Below are 22,235 nucleotides of genomic sequence, written 5' to 3' on the forward strand. Positions count from 1 at the left end.
GATTTATTTGGCAACCCAAGGAAAATTAACACCTTCTACAACACTGCTATGTCCTGGAATATGCAAGGAAATGGAGGCCACAACTAAAGATTGGTTGTGGAAAGGAAGATTGATTGTAATTATTTGCTGAAAAAGGCAAGTTATTGTACCAATTGGAGCCCAGATCCTACCCACCTTGATAAGAGGTTGGCTCAATGACCATTGACCAGTGAATCTTCAGTCCTGTTAATACTGTTTAAACTCCATTATACTGGTCTGCAGCTTCTCTTCTCAGCCTGGAATGTCTTTGGACTCAGTCCCTACAAAAGAAACAACATCTCCAAGCTCCTTTGCACGGGCTGTTTCTTAGGAAGCAAAGAAACTGAATTTTTGTCCATGAGAAGAGCAAGATGCCATTAAACAGTTACAAAGTTAAACTCAGGTGTAGTAAGGAACGTACTGAGACTACTTTAGTTTGTCCATGAAGCTTGGAAAAAACTAGACTCTTGCCTTCATGTACTTGTTGAATGTTCTGAACGATTTTAGATGTAGTAATTCAACTCAATGAATAAAAGATGGATCTTCTGCTCCACTGGGAAACACCACACCTGGAGTGTATTAATGAGGTGGTGTTCATCTCAACTAAAGCATAGTATCCACTTTATTTCTGGTGATGTGCATTCTTTTAATGCCACTTCAATTTGAAGATTGTCTTTGGTTTTCTTAGACTGGGAGAGAACTTGGCTGCTTTATTTGTTATGCACTAGGAATAGTCTTTCATACTGGAATGAGTGGCCTTGGACTTAAATTAGATGTGTGCTTCTTAGTATGGGACTAAATTCTAACTTTTCACTTAAGTTGTCTCTATCTCGTATGTGTTGTCTTGTTCCCTATTGATGTGTCCTGCTAAATTATGTATGCACAGAATGAATCAGATTTCAGATACTGAGGTATCTTTCACCTCTTAATATTTACAGTCTACTAGTAATCCATAGCTTTTGGGGTTCCTTGAAGGCTGGTTTATTGTTTGTGACCTGATATCATTCTTCATTGGCCATCGGTCTTAAAATATTTTTCACATATTGGAATGAAAATTACATTTGTCACAAAAATTACCAGCTGGAGTCACAATACTAACAATGCATTTAGATGAGTGTATATATCAGCCTTTACACTGACTCCTTTTATTAAATGGGAGAAATGTCGATGTGCTCATATTTTACATGAATGCTTCCTCTTTTAATTCAAATTACTGAATATGTCCTCAGGGTGTAGTGGTTTTAATACGGGTATTGTCGAATTAATATTTAGTGAAAAAATTCCAATGAAATGTCACTGGAACTGTGATTAACTTCAATTCATCTGTGATCTTCAGTACAGACGCAGAAACCAGACAAGCAGTACTTGTCTTGTGGTTAATGTAATTTGTCACACTGTTCTTTGAATTAGTCTAATATTTGTTTTGAATGCTTAATTTTTTATGGGGGACAAGGGCTGATCGGAAAATGGAGTAGAATGGTTTTGTTTATTTTCATTGCTCCTCCTATTGTTGTCCTGCACTAAATGAATTACTTTGAATATCAGCTTGTTTTTTATGTGTCCTTATGGTCTGTCTGACTTAATGTTTTATTCAGCTCATCAACCTTTAAATAGTAACGGCAATTTGTGATATGGCAGCAAGAAAATCTACCTCATAATGTCAGAATGTGGCACATTCTCTATTCCCCTCTTAGACCCATGAAAATATTTTTTTCTTTCTTTTTTTTTCACTTTTTCATGTTTCTACTCAGAACTATACTTTTTCTTGATTGACGGCTTGATCCTTAAATCAACACTATAGCCTTAATATATCCACTCACAAAACCGAATGGTCGTTATTAATTTATCAGTGCCAAGTTTGAACATGATTAAAACATCTGCATTCCACCTTTTGAATGTTGGTTTTTTACAACCATCAGTGAAATGAAGGCAGCATCCTAGGTTCAAATGTTTGCCCTCATTTTGTTGTTTTATGGAATCCACACTTTAAAGTGGAAAAGAGGTTGTGCACCTTGTACAAAGGATTTGACAGTGATGTTTGTGGTACACTGAGGTCTTTTGTCCCAGAATCCTGTGATGGTGCATAATGTCGGGCGAGTATTTTTGTAGACACGTGAACTGTTTATATGTATTTTATGATCTAGGGATATGGAAATACTAGCAGCTGTGAGATGACATGGAAGTTGTCCACCATTTTGTACCTGTCTTTGCTCATAAGTTGTATCACTTTAGCAGTCTGTCAGAAGACTGTACTACTCCACTGTTAATATGTAAAGGGATGATTTAGTAATGAACTACAAGAATGTGTGAATTTTGCTGTGTACAGATGTTTTTTTATTTTTTTCATTCTCTTATTGGTGGGTATTGGGTCTTTATTTCTTGAAATCCACCCTTCAACGTATCTGCTGCCATCTATTCTGTCTGTACTAGTTAAGTTACTAGTTGGTTAAATGTGAATCATATTTATTTGCTCTTGTGTTTTGTAAATTTTTGTCTTTTTAAATATAAATGTTCTTTTCATGTTTGTTTTGAAACGGTTCACTTTACCTCATCAGCAAAGTTGGAATCCAAAACGACACCTGTAACTTTCATTATGTGAAGTTTACAAGTTCTTACCTGAATGACAAATTATTTTGGAAATGGACCGAAGTATTTTCTATACTGTACATTTCTTAGAATAAATTACGTTTCATTAGATTTTGCACTTGTTTTCATTTGTGTATTTCTCCTTTGTAAAACTTACATGGCACTACTAAAAGTGATTTAAGATGAATTAAGTTAATTAAGTGAATAAGATTTCAGTTAGGGTTCAAAACGCCTGAGAAACCTCACTGGACATGATAATCACCCGTATATTTGTGGACTTGTAAACTTTGGAAAACAAGCCCGAAATCCAGTTAATATAGCTAGATTTAGAATGCGTGTATACATCTTTGTCCTCTCGGGTCTTTTGTCCACGCGCACTGCCACACAGCAGAACCAATGATCTTTAAGGAAAGACATGACGTCACTTTCTGTTGTGGAAGTCTGTACTGTGGTAGGGTAACGCGTTAGAGTCGATCGGGAGCTCGGTTAAAACACTTACGGTCGGTGTCTTTGTATATATCCATTGTATACAATCGCCAGATAAGACATTTTCTAATTCGCTGTGTTTTGGAATGTATTTATTTATTCTGTACGTTTATTTGGGATTAATTCAGGCAACTTTAACTTACTGGTGCAGTTTTAAAGTGTTTTGGGTGAAAACCTCTTTATTTGATAAATCAATCGCTAAATCATTGAAATTCGACAGATGTTTATAAACGATATCAGAATTGAAGTATGAAGAAAACGTGACAACAGCTAGACAACTTAACCATGACTGATAATAGGTAGAGTGCAGCTCGACATGCTGTTGTGTGTCATGTGGATTGTTTACAAGTAACCTAATTGAGTCTAACAGATGGTCACGTTGTTTTAGAAGGATTGATAGATTTCATTTTATATCATTGTGATAGTTTATACTTTGCTGATAGAAGTAAACAGTTTCAAACAGCTGACAGCTGATTTTACACCGGCATTAGGGAACAGCTGTGGTTGATGGCTGAAACTGTTCTCAAAGTAACAGTTGACCGTTGAAAAAAAGAAAGAAGTGCAAAGCTGTGGGCAAAACCCCTTTTCTTTATAACTGCAGACCTCACAGGTTAACAGAAGTCTCAATACTGCTAGTACATTTAGCTTAAACCAGTAAAATTAGTATTTTTTCCTCCTCTTAAAATATAAAAAATAAAAATCAATTAATGTACATTTAGAAATGATGACATATTAATGAATTTATAATAAACTGCCGTTTTCTACATAAAACTTTAAGGGGATCCTCTTCTGGTGGCTGCCATTTTAAGATCACATGACTAGCCAGATACTAATCACTTAATTTTTTTATTTAAATGAATAGATTTTACTCTCATAATATATTAACCATGGGTGAGACAAAGGCACCAGTTTCTACTCACTTTATTTGTTTATTATATTTAAATAAATTATTGTAATATAATCATAGTTGACATGGCTACAGTAATGGAAAACGTTTACTTTTGCGTGGAACTGCATCATCTGTCAGTATTAAATCCAAGAACATCATATCAGTCATTGAAGCATAAACCAAAAATCATGTAATGCACATTTAAATAATTAACAATCCACTTCATTACTTTTCAGCATTAGCGCAGAGATCGGTGGTTGAATTACATCACAGCCATGCACACACTGACAGCAAGACCCCTGGTGCGGATGTGGATGCTGTTTCTGTGGTGTGCATCATGTAACTGTGGACCAGATCCCAGGAAGCGGGAGGCTCTGATAAGACTGGAGGCATCTAGACGGACAGGAGGCAACATAACACTGAACGAGAGAGAGAAACTGCTTGACTCGAAGCTTCAGAAACTGAAGCAGCATGATTTAGAAGCAGGACCTTTCCCACCGTCTATGCATTTCTTCAAGGCGAAGCGCTTCATCGATCAAAGCCCTGTTTTTAGTTTGATTCAAAAGATGCCTAAAGGTGCAGTAATCTAATGATGCAGAGATATTGTGTAGTTTGTGATTCGACTGTTACTACAGTTAAAAAGTTTGGGGTCAGTAATATGTTTTTTGAAAGAAATTAATACTTTCATTCAGCAAGGATCAATTAAATTGATCAAAAGTGACAGTAAAGACATTTATGTTACAGAGGTTTCTATTTCAAATAATGCTGTTCTTTTGAACTTTCTATTCTATTCATCAAAGAATCCTGCATTTTTTAAAGGTTTCCACAACAATTTTAAGCAACACAACTGTTTTTAACATTAATAATAATAGTAAATGTTTCTTGAGCAGCAAATCAGCACATCAGAATGATTTCTGAAGGATCACGTGACACTGAAGACTGGAGTAATGACGCTGAAAATTCAGCTTTGCATCACAGGAATAAATTAAATAAGTATAATGATTTATCCAAATCATCTTTTGTCCAGGTGCGGCCCTGCATGTTCATGACTTTGCTATGGTAGATGTGGATTGGCTAGTGAAGAACGTGACCTACAGGGAGAACTGCTACGTGTGCTTCACAGATGAGCAGACCGTGCAGTTTATCTTCTCTTCCGGACAGCCTGCATCTCGTCCACGCTGCTCCTCATGGACCCTGCTCAGATCCCTCAGGGAGAAGATTAAAAACAGCACCGAGTTGGACAACAGGTAGAGCCTGAGAAAACTGCAGTAAATCTGAGACTGTAGCTGAGGGATGTTTGTCTCAAGCTGAGGGATGTTTGTTTCCACAGTTTCATTCGAAATCTCACACTTTTCACTGAGGACCCAGACAGAGACTATCCTAGCCAAGACAGTGTGTGGAAGAGATTTGAACAGGCGTTCTTGGTGGCCTACGGTCTGGTCACCTATGCACCCGTTTTTAAAGACTACCTTTATGAAGGTCTCAGACAGTTTTATGAGGACAACATCATGTTTGTGGAAATCAGGGCGCTGCTGCCAGCGGTATGGATACATTTCTCCTTAATAAAATACAAACTTCATTTATAATTATAGAAGCTTGTTTCCGCCAAAAAATATAAAATAAAGGTAATTGCGACTTTTTATCTCACAATTCTGACTTTCCCACAATTGCAAGTTTATATCTCACAATTGCAAACTCGTAATTCTGAGTTTACATCTCGCAATTCGCTTTTGTGGTTTCCGCCACAGAATAAAAAAAAATTAAATAAAAAGTAATTTCAACATTTTAGTGACTTTTTCTCTCTGCGTTTTCTTAGAATTGCGAGTTTATGTCTCGCAGTTCTGTCTTTTTTCTCAAATTATTAAGACTAAATGCATTTTTGAGCTGTTTTAACTGAAAGCAACTTGCACTTATATATCTTAAAATATGTCAGTTCCATTGTTTTGTCTCAAGATGCACACCAGTAATATTTTTCCTAAGGCACGTTTATAAAAGCTTTTAAATGTCCTAATTGAACTAAGGCCTAATCCTGGCTTAATCTAAGCCCTGTCTGTGAAACCGGGTCGTAAACTCAAACTTTAAAAAAAAAAAAAAAATTATTCCATGGTGGAAATAAGCTTCCATATAAAATAGAATGTACAATACATGAAAAGTAATATGTGCTCATTTTTATTTGAAAATGTCTAGACATATGAACTTGATGGCAGACTGCATGATAAGGACTGGAGTATGCGGGCCTGCCAGGAAGTTGTGAGCAGATTTACGGCACACTACCCAGACTTCTTAGGGGCTCGGGTTATTTTTACCGTCCACAGGTGAGATAAACATTGAACTAGATCAAATATGAGTTTGATTCAAGAAGATCTGAATGAATAGAAATCATTTCCTGTTGCTCTTAGGGGAATAAATGCAACAGAGGCAGTGAAGGCAGTGGAGGAAGCAATGGCACTACAAAGGAACTTTCCAAACATCATGGCAGGCTTTGACTTTGTGAGTATTTGATGGTTCGTTGATGAGCATATTGCTGAAATATCCAATACGTGAATCAACTTTATCATTTTTATAACTCCAGGTAGGACAAGAAGACCTTGGAAGACCTCTGTGGTACTTCAAGGACGCTTTGAGTCTACCTGAAGACAGGGGTGTTAATCTGCCCTACTTTTTCCACGCAGGAGAGACAGGTTTCCTTTGACATCTTTGTTCTTTCATCTGGTACAAAGCAGTGTAACTCAAAGTCGTCCTTTAGGCTCAAAATGATTGAGCGCTTGTTCTTTTTTCACAGTTGCTATAGTAACATATTTCATTCGCTTTTCCCACAGATTCACAGGGAACAGATGTCGATCAGAACCTCATGGATGCTCTTCTATTCAACACCACACGTATAGGTCATGGCTTTGCCTTGGCACGTCACCCTGTAGTTAAAGAGATGTCTAGAAAGATGGGCGTACCAATTGAAATCTGCCCCATCTCAAATCAGGTATATCATCACTCGGTATGCCTTTGAAGTCCAAACTGTACTTCCTCAATGCATGTTCCTGGTCCTATTGTTTTTGTTCATGTTGTTATTCCAAATAACACATTTGAATTATTTAGGTAGCTATATTCCTATTCATATTTAATTCAAATCACAATTCTGATGAATGTCTGTTTGTGATATTTATAAACATGCTACAATAACAACATGTTAATGAACGAGAGAAATAGTGAAAAAATATGAATATTATAAATATGTAATAATATAGTATATACTATGTAAATGTTCTACTAATTTAATATTGTGCAAGGTTATGTTATGTTTTAGGTCTGTTTTGAATTAAATGTACTATTTGAAATCAATATACACCACCGTTCAAAAGTTTGTGGCCGGTAAGATTTGAAAAAAAGGGGGGAAAATGAAAGATGTCTCTTATGCTCACAAAGGCTGCATTTATTTGATCAAAAATACAGTAAGAACAGTAATATTGTGAAATATTATTACAATAAAAAAAAACTTTTTTCCTACACTTTGGAAATAATGCGAAATAGTGCAGAAAATAAATGTACCGGTAGATTATTTCAAAGACGTTTCCAAAACAACATGGCCAGACGGTCGCACCACATGACATTTTGTCACTTTAAATAACAGAAAAATTACAAGTAATGGTTTTTGAAAAGTTAAAGTGAGTACATACATGGGAGAGGTACTACATATATAGTATTTTTTACTCTTCCCAATAAGTAGGTAACACATATTATACGTTATACATATTTTCAGCTCTCCACTATGCTCCTCTTTCAGTCTTTGCTATATTTTTGTTTCATTGCAACTGCCTGTGTCTTATTTGAAAATACTAATAATGCTGTGACCCTTTGTCAGGTGTTGAAACTGGTCTCAGACTTGCGGGACCACCCGGCGACAGTGCTGATGGCTGAGGGTCATCCTCTGGTGATCAGCTCGGATGATCCAGCTCTCTTTCGGGCCACCGGCCTTTCACACGATTTCTATGAAGCCTTCATGGGCTTTGGAGGAATGAGCTTTAATTTAGGCACATTGAAAGAGCTGGTCATAAACTCCCTCAGGTAACATAACTGTCTACAAGTGTCTTATTTTAGGATTTTTAGGATGAGTTTGTGAGTTTATTTGGGCATTTTTATGACCTACAATATACTTTTATAATTTATTTGTAACTTATTTTACCTCTCGCTCTTCATTTCTAGGTACAGCTCATTGCCAAGTCAAAGAAAGAAAGAGGCTATTGAGGTTTTGCTGGTAAAATGGGACAAGTTTGTTTTGGAAAGTTTACTTTAAAACACTTTGCATAAAAACACGGCTTTAAAGGTATTGTTTACAGGAGTTTTCCCCCTTTTGTTTGCCATATTGGTGAACATACTGTGCTGTGAATACTGCAATTAATGCTGTTACTTGTGAAGAACTGAATGTGAAATCTTGAACTGGCCTGTGCTGCCATCTGGTGCAGAACCCGTGTACTGATCGTCTGTACTTCCACCGAAACAAAATGGAGGACTCTAGCGGTTTTGTGTGCGTTTTTGTAAATACTAATTGTGATTTATGATCACCTTATTAGGACACCTGATAAACCATACAAATTCTGGTTTATAATGTCATTTCTATTTCATGAAAAAAAGTTTTTAAAAGTATATTTTTACTGACCTAGGTAGGGTGTTTTAAATTCTTTAAGTTCTTTATGAATATGTAACTCGTTTTGTTTACAACATGAATGAAATAAAGCTAGTGTGACAACTCCACATAACATTTGTCATCTTTGTGACCTATTAAAAATTCCAAAACACTTCCATTGAAGTCCCCCGTCTATTTAAAGCCAAGGTGTTGACTGTAAAATGATACGGTTTATTGTTCTTGATTTGCTGAGCCGAGATGGTGTTCATCTTTCAGGTTCACGCTGTAATGTTTATCTACTGCTGGTATTAAACTGGGAAAAGTAGCGCTCGTCTGGAATGTTGGTGTACAGATCCTGGAGATGTTCCTTCCTGTAAATGGTAAAAAAGTGTTTGCATTTGTTACAAAATAAATAACTCAAGTAACAGAGAATTATTTTCTTTCAATTTTAGTATTTATTAATATTTTTAGAATTCATTAGATTTTAGTTTAAGTTTTAGTAATTTTGCTGTTTTTGTCATTTGCATTAGTTTATTAATATTTAAATTTTGTCATTTTAGTACTTCGCTGCCAAGGACACATTTCAAATTTTCCTTTAACTTTTTCATGTGGTATTTATATTTTATTTTAGCTTAAGATTTTAATATTTTGTTATATCTTGTTTTCAATAAATTAACAAAAACAACACTGTTGTAGTCCACTGACTAACTTTAAAAAGCTAAATCAATACAAATGAAATCTCTAAGCATAGTTTGTTAAAGTAGGATGTCTGGAAATGGCAAAAACTGCACAAAAATTACAGAGAAAATTAAAACTTCTTGTTGGATTTAGGGTATGACTTTGAAGGTATAGACTTTGTCACATGAACAAACAGGAAAACAGTTCTCATCGTATCCGCTTGTCAGATTCAGATATCAATCGGCTAATTATGTTTATTGTTGCAATTTTATTCAATTTGAATATCCGAATGTTAGAAGAGAAAAATAAAATACTTAGTTTTAGATATCAATCTGCATATGCGATGGACATAGCTTATGCTCATAGCTACTTTGAGGGCATCTTGAGTAAAACAGCTCTATATTTAATGAAGCACATACAAAAGACCTGAACCGAATACGGAATATTTGACAGAATACGGAAGTTGTTGCGCTTAACCCCCATTGGGATGTTAGTAGAACCTGATTTCATCAAGTCCATCATCTTTGTTGATCCTGGAGCAACATTAAAATCAACATATCAGACTTGAGGGACAAGTTTACAGTTTATGTTCAGGTTTACAACCAGGGTTAGGTGCTTCAACATCAGTGTTATTCACCATCATTTCCGAATTTAGGGATCACTTATAGGTAGGATTGGTTTAGGGGAAGGGATAGGGTTAGGGTTAGTTACTCAATTTTCGGACCATTATCAACAAAATATGTTAACGAGTTAAAAAACTCAGCAAAATCAGGATGTGTGGGATGTTACATGTGCCTACAGAATTTTGTACGTGAACGTGACACGTATTACATTGATGCATTGGGGCGCTTTGTTGAAATTTAAGTTGCGCTATCAAGCCATTTGGCCCCACTGACTTCTTGAAACCCATATCAGATGTACATTTTCAGCACTTTTGACACGTGTGCACACAGTCTAGTGAGTTTTCGAGTATGTTTAGGCCCTCAAAATGCCATTCATTTCAGAGAAGACGATGAAGAAGCAGAAGAAGAATAAACAGAGCAATTCCAATAGGGCCCTAAAATTCAGTCATTTCAAATGAATTAAAATTACTGTAAGATTATTATTTCAGAAGTGTGTGCTAATTAGTCAACCAAACCCATTGTAACTCACCGAGCATCATGGGTCTGGGCCAGCTGTGCGTTGGTGTTGTCCAAACTCCTGCGCAGCTCCTTATTAATCCGCGCTTGCTGTCTTTCCAGCAGCAGTGCAGCCCGGGCTGATGTCATGTTCTCGTGATGTTCCTGAAGCTCCTTCTCACGTTGCTTCACGGCAGCGCTCTGCACATATTTGTTCGCTTTTTAACAAATACGTAACAAATTAACAAAAATATTTTGATCTTTGGCAACATTTCATGATGTTACTTATTAATAGAGTTAAAGTTTTTTGTGCTTTACCTTCCTATCTTCTGCTTGCTGCAGCTGGTACTGCGTGTACTGCTGGAGCTCTTCAGGACTCATTCCCTTGTAACAGTCCCTGCGCAGGCGGGACAGACCCAGCACACTTACTTTCTGTTCAGGGTTTTCCATCAGCAGGTCCCCATTTAGCTGGTTCAGGATGTCCGTCTGGTTGTTCTCCTCTTCCTCGTGACACTCTTGTAGACGGCGATGTGTGATTTCTGCAGCCTGTGGTCAAGGAACAATGGAAAATTGAGTTCTATTTGAATTATAAAGCCTTTTTGTTTCCACTTTGTGGACTTCAGTCGTCAGTGACTCACCAGTGCCCGGTTAAAGTCTTTAGTGGCGATGGCTGCAGCTCTCTTGTATTGTTCCTCCATCTTCTGCAGTTCAAGAGCTCGGTTATCCAGAGACATTCTGCTTTGATCGTGCTGATGCACTATACAGTTTGTAAAAAGAGAAAGCATTGATACTAGGGCTGGGGGAAATAATTTTGATTAAGATTTATGAAATGATTGTTGTAAGTTTATTTGTTTTTACATGTTTAAATGACATGTTCTGTAATTGTTGTTATTGTTTATTAATAAAATCAGTAGACTGACAATTTGCAGTCTGCCAATTACATGTTAACAATTATTCAAATACATTGTTGAATGGCAGTCATTTTATCCCCAAAATTTAGAAACAAATTTGAAAAATGTAAGTATAGTACTTAATAAAAAGATGACTTATAATAATAAAGATTTATTTATTTAAAAATACTAGGACTGTGCAACGATTAATCTCGATTAATCGCATCCAAAATAAAAGTTTGTGTTTACATAATATACGTGTTTACTGTGTATAATTATTTTGTATATAAATACACACGCACACACACGCATGTATGTATTTAATAAAAATGTGTAATTTATATATATAATATTCATATTTATATATAATATAAATTATGTATATATATACAGTATATACATGCAAATATTTCTTAAATATATACATGCATGTGTGTATTTATATATACAAAATAATTATACACAGTACACACACATATATTATGTAAACACAAACTTTTATTTTGGATGTGATTAATCGAGATTAATCGTTGCACAGCCCTTAAAAATACACAATTATTTATATATTTGTATTTTAATTTTCATTTAAATTTATAAATATAATTTAAAATAAACGGTCATCGTGTTGCTTCTACATTCATTTGGGGTTTTAATGTGTTACAAAGCTGTTAGGTTATGTGCGAAAAAACCTGTGCAACAAATTAGTTTTAATCGATTCACGGCCATAATGTAGTTTCAGAAAGAATCAAGCAAACATTCAAGACTGGGACCAAAAGTCACTGAAAATTGGTAGGGCTCAGATATAAGGAGCTGCCATTCAGCGAGTGAACGTACCTTCTTGTTGAAGCTGTTGTTTCGCTCGCTCTAGTTCTTCTTGCTGTTGAAGGGTCCATGCTCTGAGCTGCTCCTGCTGCTTCCTCAGCCTGTCCTTCTGGCTCAGATCTTCTCCAGTCAGTCCCGGGAGAATCCGTACACCTTCCTGCTTCTTTAGCAGCTCTGGATCGTTCAGATCAAACTCACGTCTGCTGGTTGTTTGTTGGAATTGTTCCCTAAATTGCACGATGGCTTCATTCAGCAGACGCTCATCTTTCTTCTGCCGCTGCTCCAGGACACAGGCTACACGATCACTGCACAGCAGGTCATCAGCTGAAAACACACAGGAGAAGAAGTTTCTGAGTCAGCCTCAATGTAATAGTGAGTTATGTTATTAAAGTTATCCAAAAACATTTTTGTGGAAAAAAACCTCTTTCCACACGCACACTCATGTTGTATGAGGACTTTCCATAGACATAATGATTTTTATACTGTACAAACTGTGTTTTATCTTCCCCTTACACGGACCCTCACCCTAAACCTACCCATCATCTCTCTCTCTCTCACACACACACACACACACACACACACACACACACACACACACGTATAGTCGTCAGGGGCGTAGCAGCCATTATAAAAGTGGGGGGGACAAAATGGTGTGGTGATGTGACCCAAAGGTCAGTCCTTCCAGAAAAATGCGGAGTTTTTTTGTGATTGTTGCGGGCAAAAATCCTTGATTATGCGGCGATGGAATATGCAGGATATTTGCAATTTTATGTGATGAAATTGCGGGAACTTACAAAAACTGCGGTTTGATGAAAAAGAGAGAAAAAGTGATTCCCCAACACCCTGTTCTCACTAGGCTACTACCTTAATGTAAAGAGCTATTTCTTATTACTTCCTATGATAAGCAAACATACTACATCACAGAAAGTGCTGGAATATTTAATCTTGTTTTATTTCAGACCTTAATAAACACATGGCTCAAACTTACAAAACATTGATGAGTCAAACAAGTTCTGTAGCTTTACAAAAGGAATATGCTACAACTTCAGTAAAAATGAATAAATAAAATATGAAAAAAATGTTTCCTGTTTTACAGTTTTTTTTTTCAATGATGTTCATGTCGCGTAATTACGTCACTTCATAACGTTCCCATGGCAACAGGGGGAAACGGCTGCTCTCGTGTGAAGCAAACGCAACATTTTTCAACTTTCTGCTAAGATAGCTATATGTGACTTTTTTTTGCAACAAAAATGCGGGGATTATGAAATCATACAAGCGCCGCATATTCTGCGTGGAAATCGGCAATTTATACGGCAAAAGTGCGGCGTAGGCCTATTTGAAAAAATGCCCCCGCATAAATATGCGGACTTTGGCTGATTATGCATTGAATCATGCGATCGCATAATCGCGTTTTTCTGGAGGGACTGAAAGTTGATGTTCATAATAATAAATTCTAGATGGAATAGCAATTGGCATTTTACAGCACCCTAGTGCCAAATTTGGGAACATGCCATGATAGTTTACAGCAACCTATTTTTGTGAAATCATACTCGAAATAAAAAAAATATTGCAGGACTTGGGACTTTCAGACAACTGTGGACATCTATACTTTATTTTTATGAAATAAAGATATTTTATGATATTTACAATATTTCAGTTAAACTACACTTGAACAATAGGCCTAACTTTTATCTTACTAACAGTTGGACCAAAAAAAGTGTTCAATGAGTATAACAGATTACATATAGCCTACAGTAATTTTATACAACAGACATTTTATAAAAAAAATATATCAATAAAACCTAAATCAATGTATTCGGTATTGGACATCAATTTAACATTGACATTAGATGTTGAATTTACATTGAATTTTGGTCACCCGACGTCGCAACCAAAATTTAACCAAATATCAACGTCTTATGACGTTGTGTGCCTGCTGGGAATAATCTGTTATGCCTCATTTAACAGACGCTTTTATCCAAAGCAACAGGTAGGAGAGCATTTAACACACACTCGGCACAATCCGGCGCGACGTGACGAGGTCCATACGGGTTCTGTTGTCTTACACTTCTTACAGCGTTACAGTAGGTTAAATCATAATAAGGAAACTTTACGTGTGATTCATGTCATCGCGACATACTGTAACAGTGTGTGTTTGAAAAAAAATGATGTAGTCCTCTGCTTTTTTTCTGGGGTGCATTAGACGGCCAAACAGCAAAGCGACTAAACAAAGACGAAAATTCGCAAGAGCAACAAAAGATTTGAAGCTCATGGCAGACGCGCCCAATAGATGCTTCGCGCTGTGATTGGCTGAATGTTAGCTCACTCAAGTCTAAGTAACAAATCAGAGAACACGGGCGGAAATATTGGCGCGGAGTAAAAAAAAATGCGGGGGACAGAATCACCTGTTTCTAAAAGTGGGGGGGACGTGTCCCCCCCGTCCCCCCCGGTTGCTACGCCCCTGATAGTCGTAGTCCCCAATATATAGTGCCCAAAAATGTCAGCATTTTAATTAGAATTTTTTCCAGACAGTTAATACCATCTGGAATTTTGTATTATTATTTTAAAACAGAAATTGAAAATGTTAATTGTAATATTGCTGGTTTTGGTGTTACTCACCATAGACTTCCAGTTCGTTTGCTTCGCGTTGGTCTTTCTCTCTTCGTTCTTTAACTTGATGGTCGAGAGCATCATAGTCAAGCTGTCCAAGATAGAAATCAACAAAACGAATTTGCAAAATGCTATTTACAGCTGTATAAAGATGTTTTCAGCGAACAGACTTACTCCAATCGTGCGGACTTTGTCATTAAAGATCCTCTCTCGGCGTTGCAGTTCCCTGTTTCTCTTTCTGTCAAGTTGAACAGCTGCGATTCGGTCTGACAGAAGCTCAACTTGATCCATTGTATATCACCACTATCTATAGATCGATATAGAGAGCAATGAAATGTTACAATCGACCAACTGGATGTCACGAAACGAGGGAAACCCACAAACAAACACGTTGCTAAGAGACTGAATCACTTGTTTGAATTGCGCCCTCTATCATACAAGTTCTCTCTTTTTTTTCTACAAGACTGCTCATATTTTTTCCAAGTTAGTAACATCATTGGTCTAATTGTAATTGAAAAAGTAAGAATGATCACCCAACCCTGGGTTAACTGCTAGTCGGTCAAACTAGTTCTTAAAGGGATAGTTCACCCCAAAATACAAATGTCATCATTTACTATGGAAGCAGATCAGTCTTATTAATTCACGGTAGCTAGACAATTTCACATGCATGAAACAAAATTCACGTGTATTCAACATGAGTGTGTGAGTAAATGATTACATATAAATTTCCTTTTTAGGTGAACTATCCTTTTAAGACAACATGGTGGCTATAGGTTTATGCTATGGATTTATGCAACAGGCGTTAAATGGAATGGCTAAAATAAAATGACACCACACACACACACACAGATACATTTTTATTATGTAGCCTATTTAAACAGTATATACAGGTAAAGATACACATTTCAAAACTTCTGCTTTGACCCTGTTACCTACTTTTTTTATTACTGCAATTCCATAAACCTTTTCTCGCTATAAATTCCCCTGATAAGGGAATCAGTAGGCCTATTCTTTTTTGATGCCGCAACCTCCAGACTTTGGATTGTTGTGCATTTTTTATTTTTTTTTTGCATTTTTTATTTTTTTGTAAAATACTTTAAAAAAATTTTTTATAATCTAACATTTTAATTTTTGTTGCACACAAAGACTGCTATTTTATTGTAATCGTTTTATCAGTGTTTGAGGAAACCATTTATTTAAATTTTTTAATTGATGACAAAATGTGATTATAAAATATAAATAAAAAGGTTTTACTGTTGTAAGAATTGAGATGCCGAAATGCCGGACAGTCTGGTTGAGGAACGACCCCTCCCTGAGCAGACAAAGGTACAAAGACACCATTCTCTCCGAGGTTCACAAAGAACTAAGTCTGTTTCATATTGTAATATAACACTGTTATTATATTGTAATAGTTTTATCAGTGTTTGAGGAAACCATTTAATGACATTTTTTTATTGATGTCACCTATCAGGTTAAACCAGGGGTTAAACTGGCAGTTAATTTAAACTTGTTACCGGGTTTGAAACACACACACACACATTTGTTTTGAAGTTTGTTCTTCATTTATTCCCTTTACAATGTTACCTTTTAAAAGTCTTTGATGACATGTTGTATTGTCCATTTTTGTCCTGTGCATGTCTGCAAAATGAGATGATAGTAGGAATCCTGTCCTTGTCCGATCTCGAGACAACGGTTTGTCTTTCGATTTCTTACTGCATTTCCCTAAATTTAAATCCAAAAATTTGAATTAAGTTTTAATTCAGAGAGACAGAGAGAGACAGAGCACAGAATAACCGCATTTCAAAATGTTAGTTTTTTTACAATCACTAGGACACATTTCTCAATACTTAGGTCACATTTTCACAGCTCTTCAGTGATCACAACAGCAGTCTATGTGGGCTAAACTGTGGATCATTTATCATTGCTTTGGTACAAAATGCATCCAACGACGACATCTTTCAATTTACATACATTTTTTTCTCACAGACACAAACACCACCAAAACTTTATGTACTAGAAAGGCCATTTTGCACGTTAACAAACTCTTTTTTTAAAAACTGTTAAACTTAAGTTTAACAAACAAAACCTTGCACAACACAAAAATGAATAAGACATAAATCTGCACCATTTCTACAGTAATACGATATTGAAATATATTCTGAATCTAAAAAATCAAATACAATCAAAGCAATTAGATGGAACTGAACACCTGCACAAGTGTTAGTCTTTCAATTTCATTAGCATCCACTCAAAAGGGGAAAACTTAGGAAACATGTTTGTACTGTAATGCAAACATTGACCATGTAACATGCTGCAGTGAATTATAAGTAGTAGAGAGTCATTTTTGCTTTGTAAAGAAATTTTACAAAAGTAAACATTGTATAATACCTGGATGCTAGTGTTTTATGATTGACAAAGTGTGTTTGTTTGCTGAAAACCTTTGCAAGTGCTTTGGAAGAATGAGTTGATTTGAGACATGTATAAAGTGTTTTGGTTGTTTTGGTAGTTCGTAAAAAAAGACCTAAGTATTGAGAAATGTGTCCTAGCGATTGTTCAAAAAATATATATACAGTATATTATATATATTATATTATATATATATTTTTTTTTAAAAGAGGTAAGCAATGCGGTGTGAAATATTCCATAAAAATGAATAAACGAATAAAATGCAGAGGAGGATCATACCTGAGTGAAGTCCCAGTATATACTCAGTTCTTTCTCCTTGGCTTGTTTACAGTCATGTAACGCCGGTGTGCTTCCACTACCGGGATCCGTTAGACAACGGTTGGAGTTATATGTGTGAGATTTGATTCCTCCAATGTATATCTCTCCATTACTGTTGTAGGAACAACGCTGTAAGAGATGTTGAAATGAAGAGTGCATTTTGGACGTAGCTATTCACAGCAAGGGTTTACACTTACATACCTGAGAGTCATAGTAATGACACTCATACAGAATAGGTACACTTCCAGGAACAGGTCCTTCATCAACGCAGTAGCCTCCATGAAGATCATTCTTCAACTGTCATGAAAATAAACAGCAGCAGTTTAATTCATTTATTTATATCTCTTCTTGGGAGGGAAATTGTGTATATTAGAAGACTTTGAGCAACTTACCCCGCCATAACCCTTTATGTCTTTCCATCTGTCTAGTAAAGGATATACGTTTTCCAGATACCATTTAAAGGGCTTACATTTGAGTTTCTCTCGTAACTGTTTTCTTTCAGTCACATCACCAATATCAATCCCATGATCCTAGAGGAAAAACGAAATGAATAGTTCTAAACAAGACTGTTAAAATTCAACTTATCTTGAACTGACCTTGAAACAATGTTTACTATGACTGTTACCTTTAGAGGGATATTCCAGGCAATATTCACATATGATTTATATTCATCCATCCAGATTTCAGCCACTCTCAGAGCATTTCGAATCATGGGTTTGCTGAGATCCGGTGAATAAGGCTTATGTGCTCTTTCAAGGTGAGCAATCTTTGAACATGGCACCACTTCAATACTCCCGCCACAGAGCCAGACCTGATTTATTCATTAAAATCAGATGTTGATTATATTCAAGCACTTTTTACATGTTATATGCATTTTTTGGTGCCACAATGTGCAGTAATAACTTACACGTATTGCTAGTTCAACATTTTCACCTCCATAAATTGTCATTCCTTCATCCAAAACTCCAATTTCTCCCAGGAATTGACGATCAGCGACAAGGATACCCATGATTGAGGGACTCCTAATAGTGCAGAAAAAGTAACTGACTATTTATTGAAGCCGACATGAAATGGAAGTTGTGATAGTCTTTTTCCTATTGTGATGTATATCGGAGTGAAACGGCTTCTCAAACAAGAAAAAAAAAAGGCAGGGACTTAATTTTGCCCTTTGGGAATTGATTGGATGGTTGTAATTTGCTATTGCGGTGATGTCATGTGATTGACAGGTTGTCGCGCAAATAAACACATCAGAGGAGGAAGAGATGTCACTGACTCGCTGCAAGAGGGAGGGAAAGTTATTTTGATTAAAGATTATTGGGTCACATGAATTAAATAAATTTGAATTATATTAATGAATACATTTTTTAAATAAATAGCTACTCTCAAAAAAAAAAAAAAAAGAATTGTCCATTTAAATTTCATGGGGACCTTAAGTATTGTTGACATGTCCTGGGATTATTATATGGGAGTAAAAATTGCTTTTTTCTTTTTCTTTTTTTTTAAAATGTATCTGTCAAATTGCAGGGACATTTAACTCTTTCCCTGCCAGAGTTTTGGAAAAAAGTTGTCCGTTCTGAAGTTCTGCTTCTTCACATGTGTTTTGATCTGAAGATTCAGTACTCCTTCAGAAGATGTGTAATAGCACCCCTACCGTATAACAGTGAAAACACGGAAAGGCGTAGATTTCTATCAATGGCGTGGAAAGAGTTAAAAACAACAGAATTTTTTGAGAATGACACTTCGTGCAGTCAACTGTCGCCGATTTCCATGCATAGTGGAGGGGGAGAGTCTGTCAGACTCCGATGTTAAATGACAAAATAACCTTATTAAAATCCATACACTGGTTGAGTGCATCATGAAACTAAACTGTTTAAAATGGTGAAAAAGTTACACCACTTACTTTCCTGGTTCTGATGGGTCGTTCATTTTGTACCATTCTGGCTGGAAAGACTCGTACATGCACCAAAGGTTCCAGTCAAAACCATGAGCAGAGGGGTAATATTTAATAACCTCCAGGCTGTCAAAAGATACTTTGTCAAACACTGGCGAAAGCACAATTGTCCTGTCTGCTTTGATTCTTGCAAGCAGTGGCTCTGCCCTAGAACAATAAGGCAGTCAAATATTTATTTGGCAAAGATAATACATCCCTCACATTATAATAATCAGATTGTGGTATTTACCATTCCTTGTGAACCTCAATATGGGCATCCAGAATGGCCACCACCTGGCCTTTGGCCGCTTCCCAGCCTGAAACTCTTGCCTTGGCAAGACCCATCTGCCTTTTGTGTCTCACTTTCTTGATTAAGCCAAGTTTGTCTTTATTAATTAGATTAATATATTCATCTAGAGCCATTTGCAGATCCTCTGTAGTTAAATAAAATATGCATGTTTATTTATTAATATTTATTATATAATCAATAATAATATTTACTAAAATAACTCATGCCCTTTGTAAATGTTTTTCTTAATCAGTATTTTTGTCTTTTAGCGATTTTTCTATATTCTTCATTAATTAAGTTTACTTTTCTTGATTACATTTTTCTATGCTTAACACATTTTTTTAGGAACTTTAAATATTTGTTATTATTTTATTTATTTAAGAAGTAAAATTATTTGAGTAAAACTAACCATTCAAGCTGTAGTCGTCCACCAGGATGATTTCTGTTAGTAGATGAGCAGGCGTTTTGTCAATGATGCTGCGGATTGCCCTTTTAATGACTGACAGAGCCTCATTTAAATAAATCAGAATTACACTAATAGATGGCAGGTCCTTTGGGTAGATCTTCACAGCACATCTGTGTGTATATATATACATATATGCAAATGAGTTTATAAATGCATACACTACTAGAACCAGCAAGTTTGGAGTAGAGTGCTCAACAAGCCTGAATTTATTTGATCAAAAATACTGCAAAAAAACTGTTATATTGTGAAATGTTTAAACATTTTGTGATATAACGATTTTATTTGAATTTTACTTTTTATTTATCAAAGAATCTTGAAAAAAGTATCAAAGGTTATAAAAAGTATTAAGCAGCACAACTGTTTCCAACATTGATGATAAATCAGCATATTAGAATGTTTCTGAAGGATCATGTGAAACTAAATGAAAAGTAATGATAGTGAAAATTCAGCTTTCCAACACAGAAATGAATAAGTATTAAATTAGAAAACCATTCTTTTTAATTGTAATAATATTTCATCATAGGACTGTTTTTTTCTGTATTTTGATCAAATAAATGCAGACTTGATGAGCATAAAAGACTTCTTTCAAAAACATTAAAAATACTAATACAAACTTTTGACCGGTACTGTCACTTTAAGATTCCTGAAAAAAGCAGCGCAGCTATTTTCAAGAATAATAAGGAATGTTACAGGAAACTATTTTTTTTTTTTAAGTTATGAAGGTGTTACCTGTGATCTCGAGTATCAGGGATTGTTCTGTTCACTGGTAATCTGTTACTGAGGAACACATTGTATCCGTACTCCTGAAACTGCCTCTCTGCTTCCATCTGTTCCTCTACTGTGAGTTCAGCTCCCCATGAACTGAACAGAGGCGATTGTGGATACAACTTCTTTACCTCAATTCTCTGCTTCACAACAGTCTCTTTGACTTTTTGGTTTTTGACGTCTATGAATTTGGCTGAAAATTAAAGTAGTCAATATAACATTGGAGATAGTGCCACAAGATAATGAAAACCTTGAAAGAGTATGCGTATTTGGCGTGCTTTCCGAATTCAAAATGTGTCTCGAACGCAGAGTCCTAGCCCCTTCCCTGGCTGAGATAGGAACAGATAAGACGAGTGAGCTAGGAATTGGGGTGGAGGATGGATGCTGAAAAACTGTCGTGGGACAGAGGTGAGTCGTCTTCTTCTTCTTCTTCTTATTGGCTTGCAACCACAGAGGTGAGTCAGTATGCTGCTGTTTTACAAAGTTCGGGAGGAGCACGTTCAGATAATTCACTCCCATTAACATGGGAGACGCTCACCAAGTCAACTCAATTAGCATCAGGAGACATATTCAGCAGACTTACCTCTGTCCTATGACAGTTTTACAGCATCCCAGACCCATCGCCTCACTTCGGACTAGTCGATTACTACCTGGGATGGGGAGTACTCTGGGTTCGGGCCAAGTTCGAGCTCGGAGCCCTCCCTTCGGACAACTCGCCAAATACGCATAACCTTACTTTAATGAATTATATGTAGCCTAAGTTTAAACTCGTGTATATGTAAACTCACCTATTTTATCAACTTGATCTTCTATTCTCTTCAGTCTTCTAAGAGCCTCCAGAACTTCTGGCCTTTGTAACCTGTTGTCATTACTCTTCTCCTGTCTGATAAATGGGATGTACATAAGACTGTAAACTATCAGTATCACGCCAATAACTATCAAACCAATTCTTGCAGCCACCCTCATTTTCAAAATATCCTTGCAGTTTGGAATGGCATGAGGGTATAGTATGAATCCCTATTCACGATTCACTGCCTGGTTCTGACACGGTAATGGCCGGGAGTAGTTAATGTTACTGCTGATTTATTATTGCTGGTCAAAGTTCTTGCAGAGACACTGGGTTAGTGTCTGACATGATATAGGGAGTCATATATGCTCACCAAGGCTGCTTTTATTTCATAACAAAATTGTTAGAAGTATAAAAAAAGTAACTGAAATGTTAGGACAATTGAAAATAATTATTTTAAAATGTTTATTCCTGTGATCATGCAAAGCTGAATTTACAGCATCATTACTCCAGTCTTCAGTGTCACATGATCCTTCAGAAATCATTCTAATGAGCTATG

The 22,235-nt window shown here is 36.1% G+C and overlaps 3 protein-coding genes across 3 annotated transcripts; 1 reads left to right on the plus strand and 2 right to left on the minus strand.

Annotated features, from left to right (window-relative positions):
• Positions 1 to 4,215: 4,215 nt before the first annotated feature.
• ada2a (adenosine deaminase 2a) lies at positions 4,216 to 8,773 on the plus strand. Its single transcript, XM_056250978.1, has 9 exons — positions 4,216 to 4,555; positions 5,007 to 5,226; positions 5,310 to 5,520; positions 6,167 to 6,294; positions 6,379 to 6,469; positions 6,552 to 6,660; positions 6,799 to 6,956; positions 7,836 to 8,038; positions 8,177 to 8,773. Exons 1-9 carry the CDS (start codon positions 4,255 to 4,257, stop codon positions 8,265 to 8,267), a joined length of 1,512 nt encoding a protein of 503 aa, XP_056106953.1. The 5' UTR covers positions 4,216 to 4,254; the 3' UTR covers positions 8,268 to 8,773.
• Positions 8,774 to 8,877: 104 nt separating this feature from the next.
• Positions 8,878 to 15,039, minus strand: ribc2 (RIB43A domain with coiled-coils 2). Its single transcript, XM_056250990.1, has 7 exons — positions 14,890 to 15,039; positions 14,725 to 14,806; positions 12,118 to 12,429; positions 11,032 to 11,150; positions 10,712 to 10,939; positions 10,428 to 10,594; positions 8,878 to 8,968 (listed from the first exon to the last, which is right to left on the minus strand). The coding sequence occupies exons 1-7, from the start codon at positions 15,004 to 15,006 to the stop codon at positions 8,890 to 8,892; spliced, it is 1,104 nt and encodes a 367-aa protein (XP_056106965.1). The 5' UTR covers positions 15,007 to 15,039; the 3' UTR covers positions 8,878 to 8,889.
• Positions 15,040 to 16,295: 1,256 nt separating this feature from the next.
• Positions 16,296 to 21,861, minus strand: LOC130085273 (probable polypeptide N-acetylgalactosaminyltransferase 8). Its single transcript, XM_056250976.1, has 11 exons — positions 21,678 to 21,861; positions 20,854 to 21,082; positions 20,068 to 20,234; positions 19,620 to 19,803; positions 19,340 to 19,537; positions 18,347 to 18,461; positions 18,065 to 18,250; positions 17,832 to 17,969; positions 17,641 to 17,736; positions 17,401 to 17,568; positions 16,296 to 16,437 (listed from the first exon to the last, which is right to left on the minus strand). Exons 1-11 carry the CDS (start codon positions 21,853 to 21,855, stop codon positions 16,303 to 16,305), a joined length of 1,794 nt encoding a protein of 597 aa, XP_056106951.1. The 5' UTR covers positions 21,856 to 21,861; the 3' UTR covers positions 16,296 to 16,302.
• Positions 21,862 to 22,235: the final 374 nt, after the last annotated feature.

Source organism: Rhinichthys klamathensis, unplaced genomic scaffold (genome assembly GCF_029890125.1).
Source record: "Rhinichthys klamathensis goyatoka isolate OS25496 unplaced genomic scaffold, OSU_Roscu_1.1 h1tg000076l_1, whole genome shotgun sequence".
Classification (NCBI taxonomy): Eukaryota; Metazoa; Chordata; class Actinopteri; order Cypriniformes; family Leuciscidae; genus Rhinichthys; species Rhinichthys klamathensis.

Bases quoted from the DNA above. Each gene is read 5' to 3' on its own strand.
- ada2a (XM_056250978.1), top strand. From the start codon at position 4,255: ATGCACACACTGACAGCAAGACCCCTGGTGCGGATGTGGATGCTGTTT. The intron at 5,521-6,166 runs GTATGGATACAT...GAAAATGTCTAG, and splicing joins TCAGGGCGCTGCTGCCAGCG to ACATATGAACTTGATGGCAG. The intron at 6,295-6,378 runs GTGAGATAAACA...TGTTGCTCTTAG, and splicing joins GTTATTTTTACCGTCCACAG to GGGAATAAATGCAACAGAGG.
- ribc2 (XM_056250990.1), bottom strand. From the start codon at position 15,006: ATGGATCAAGTTGAGCTTCTGTCAGACCGAATCGCAGCTGTTCAACTT. The intron at 11,151-12,117 runs GTACGTTCACTC...CAAACTGTATAG, and splicing joins ACAACAGCTTCAACAAGAAG to TGCATCAGCACGATCAAAGC. The intron at 10,940-11,031 runs GTGAGTCACTGA...CCTTGACCACAG, and splicing joins AAGACTTTAACCGGGCACTG to GCTGCAGAAATCACACATCG.
- LOC130085273 (XM_056250976.1), bottom strand. From the start codon at position 21,855: ATGAGGGTGGCTGCAAGAATTGGTTTGATAGTTATTGGCGTGATACTG. The intron at 19,538-19,619 runs GTAAATACCACA...TTATTGTTCTAG, and splicing joins ATTGAGGTTCACAAGGAATG to GGCAGAGCCACTGCTTGCAA. The intron at 18,462-19,339 runs GTAAGTGGTGTA...CTGCACTATTAG, and splicing joins GACCCATCAGAACCAGGAAA to GAGTCCCTCAATCATGGGTA.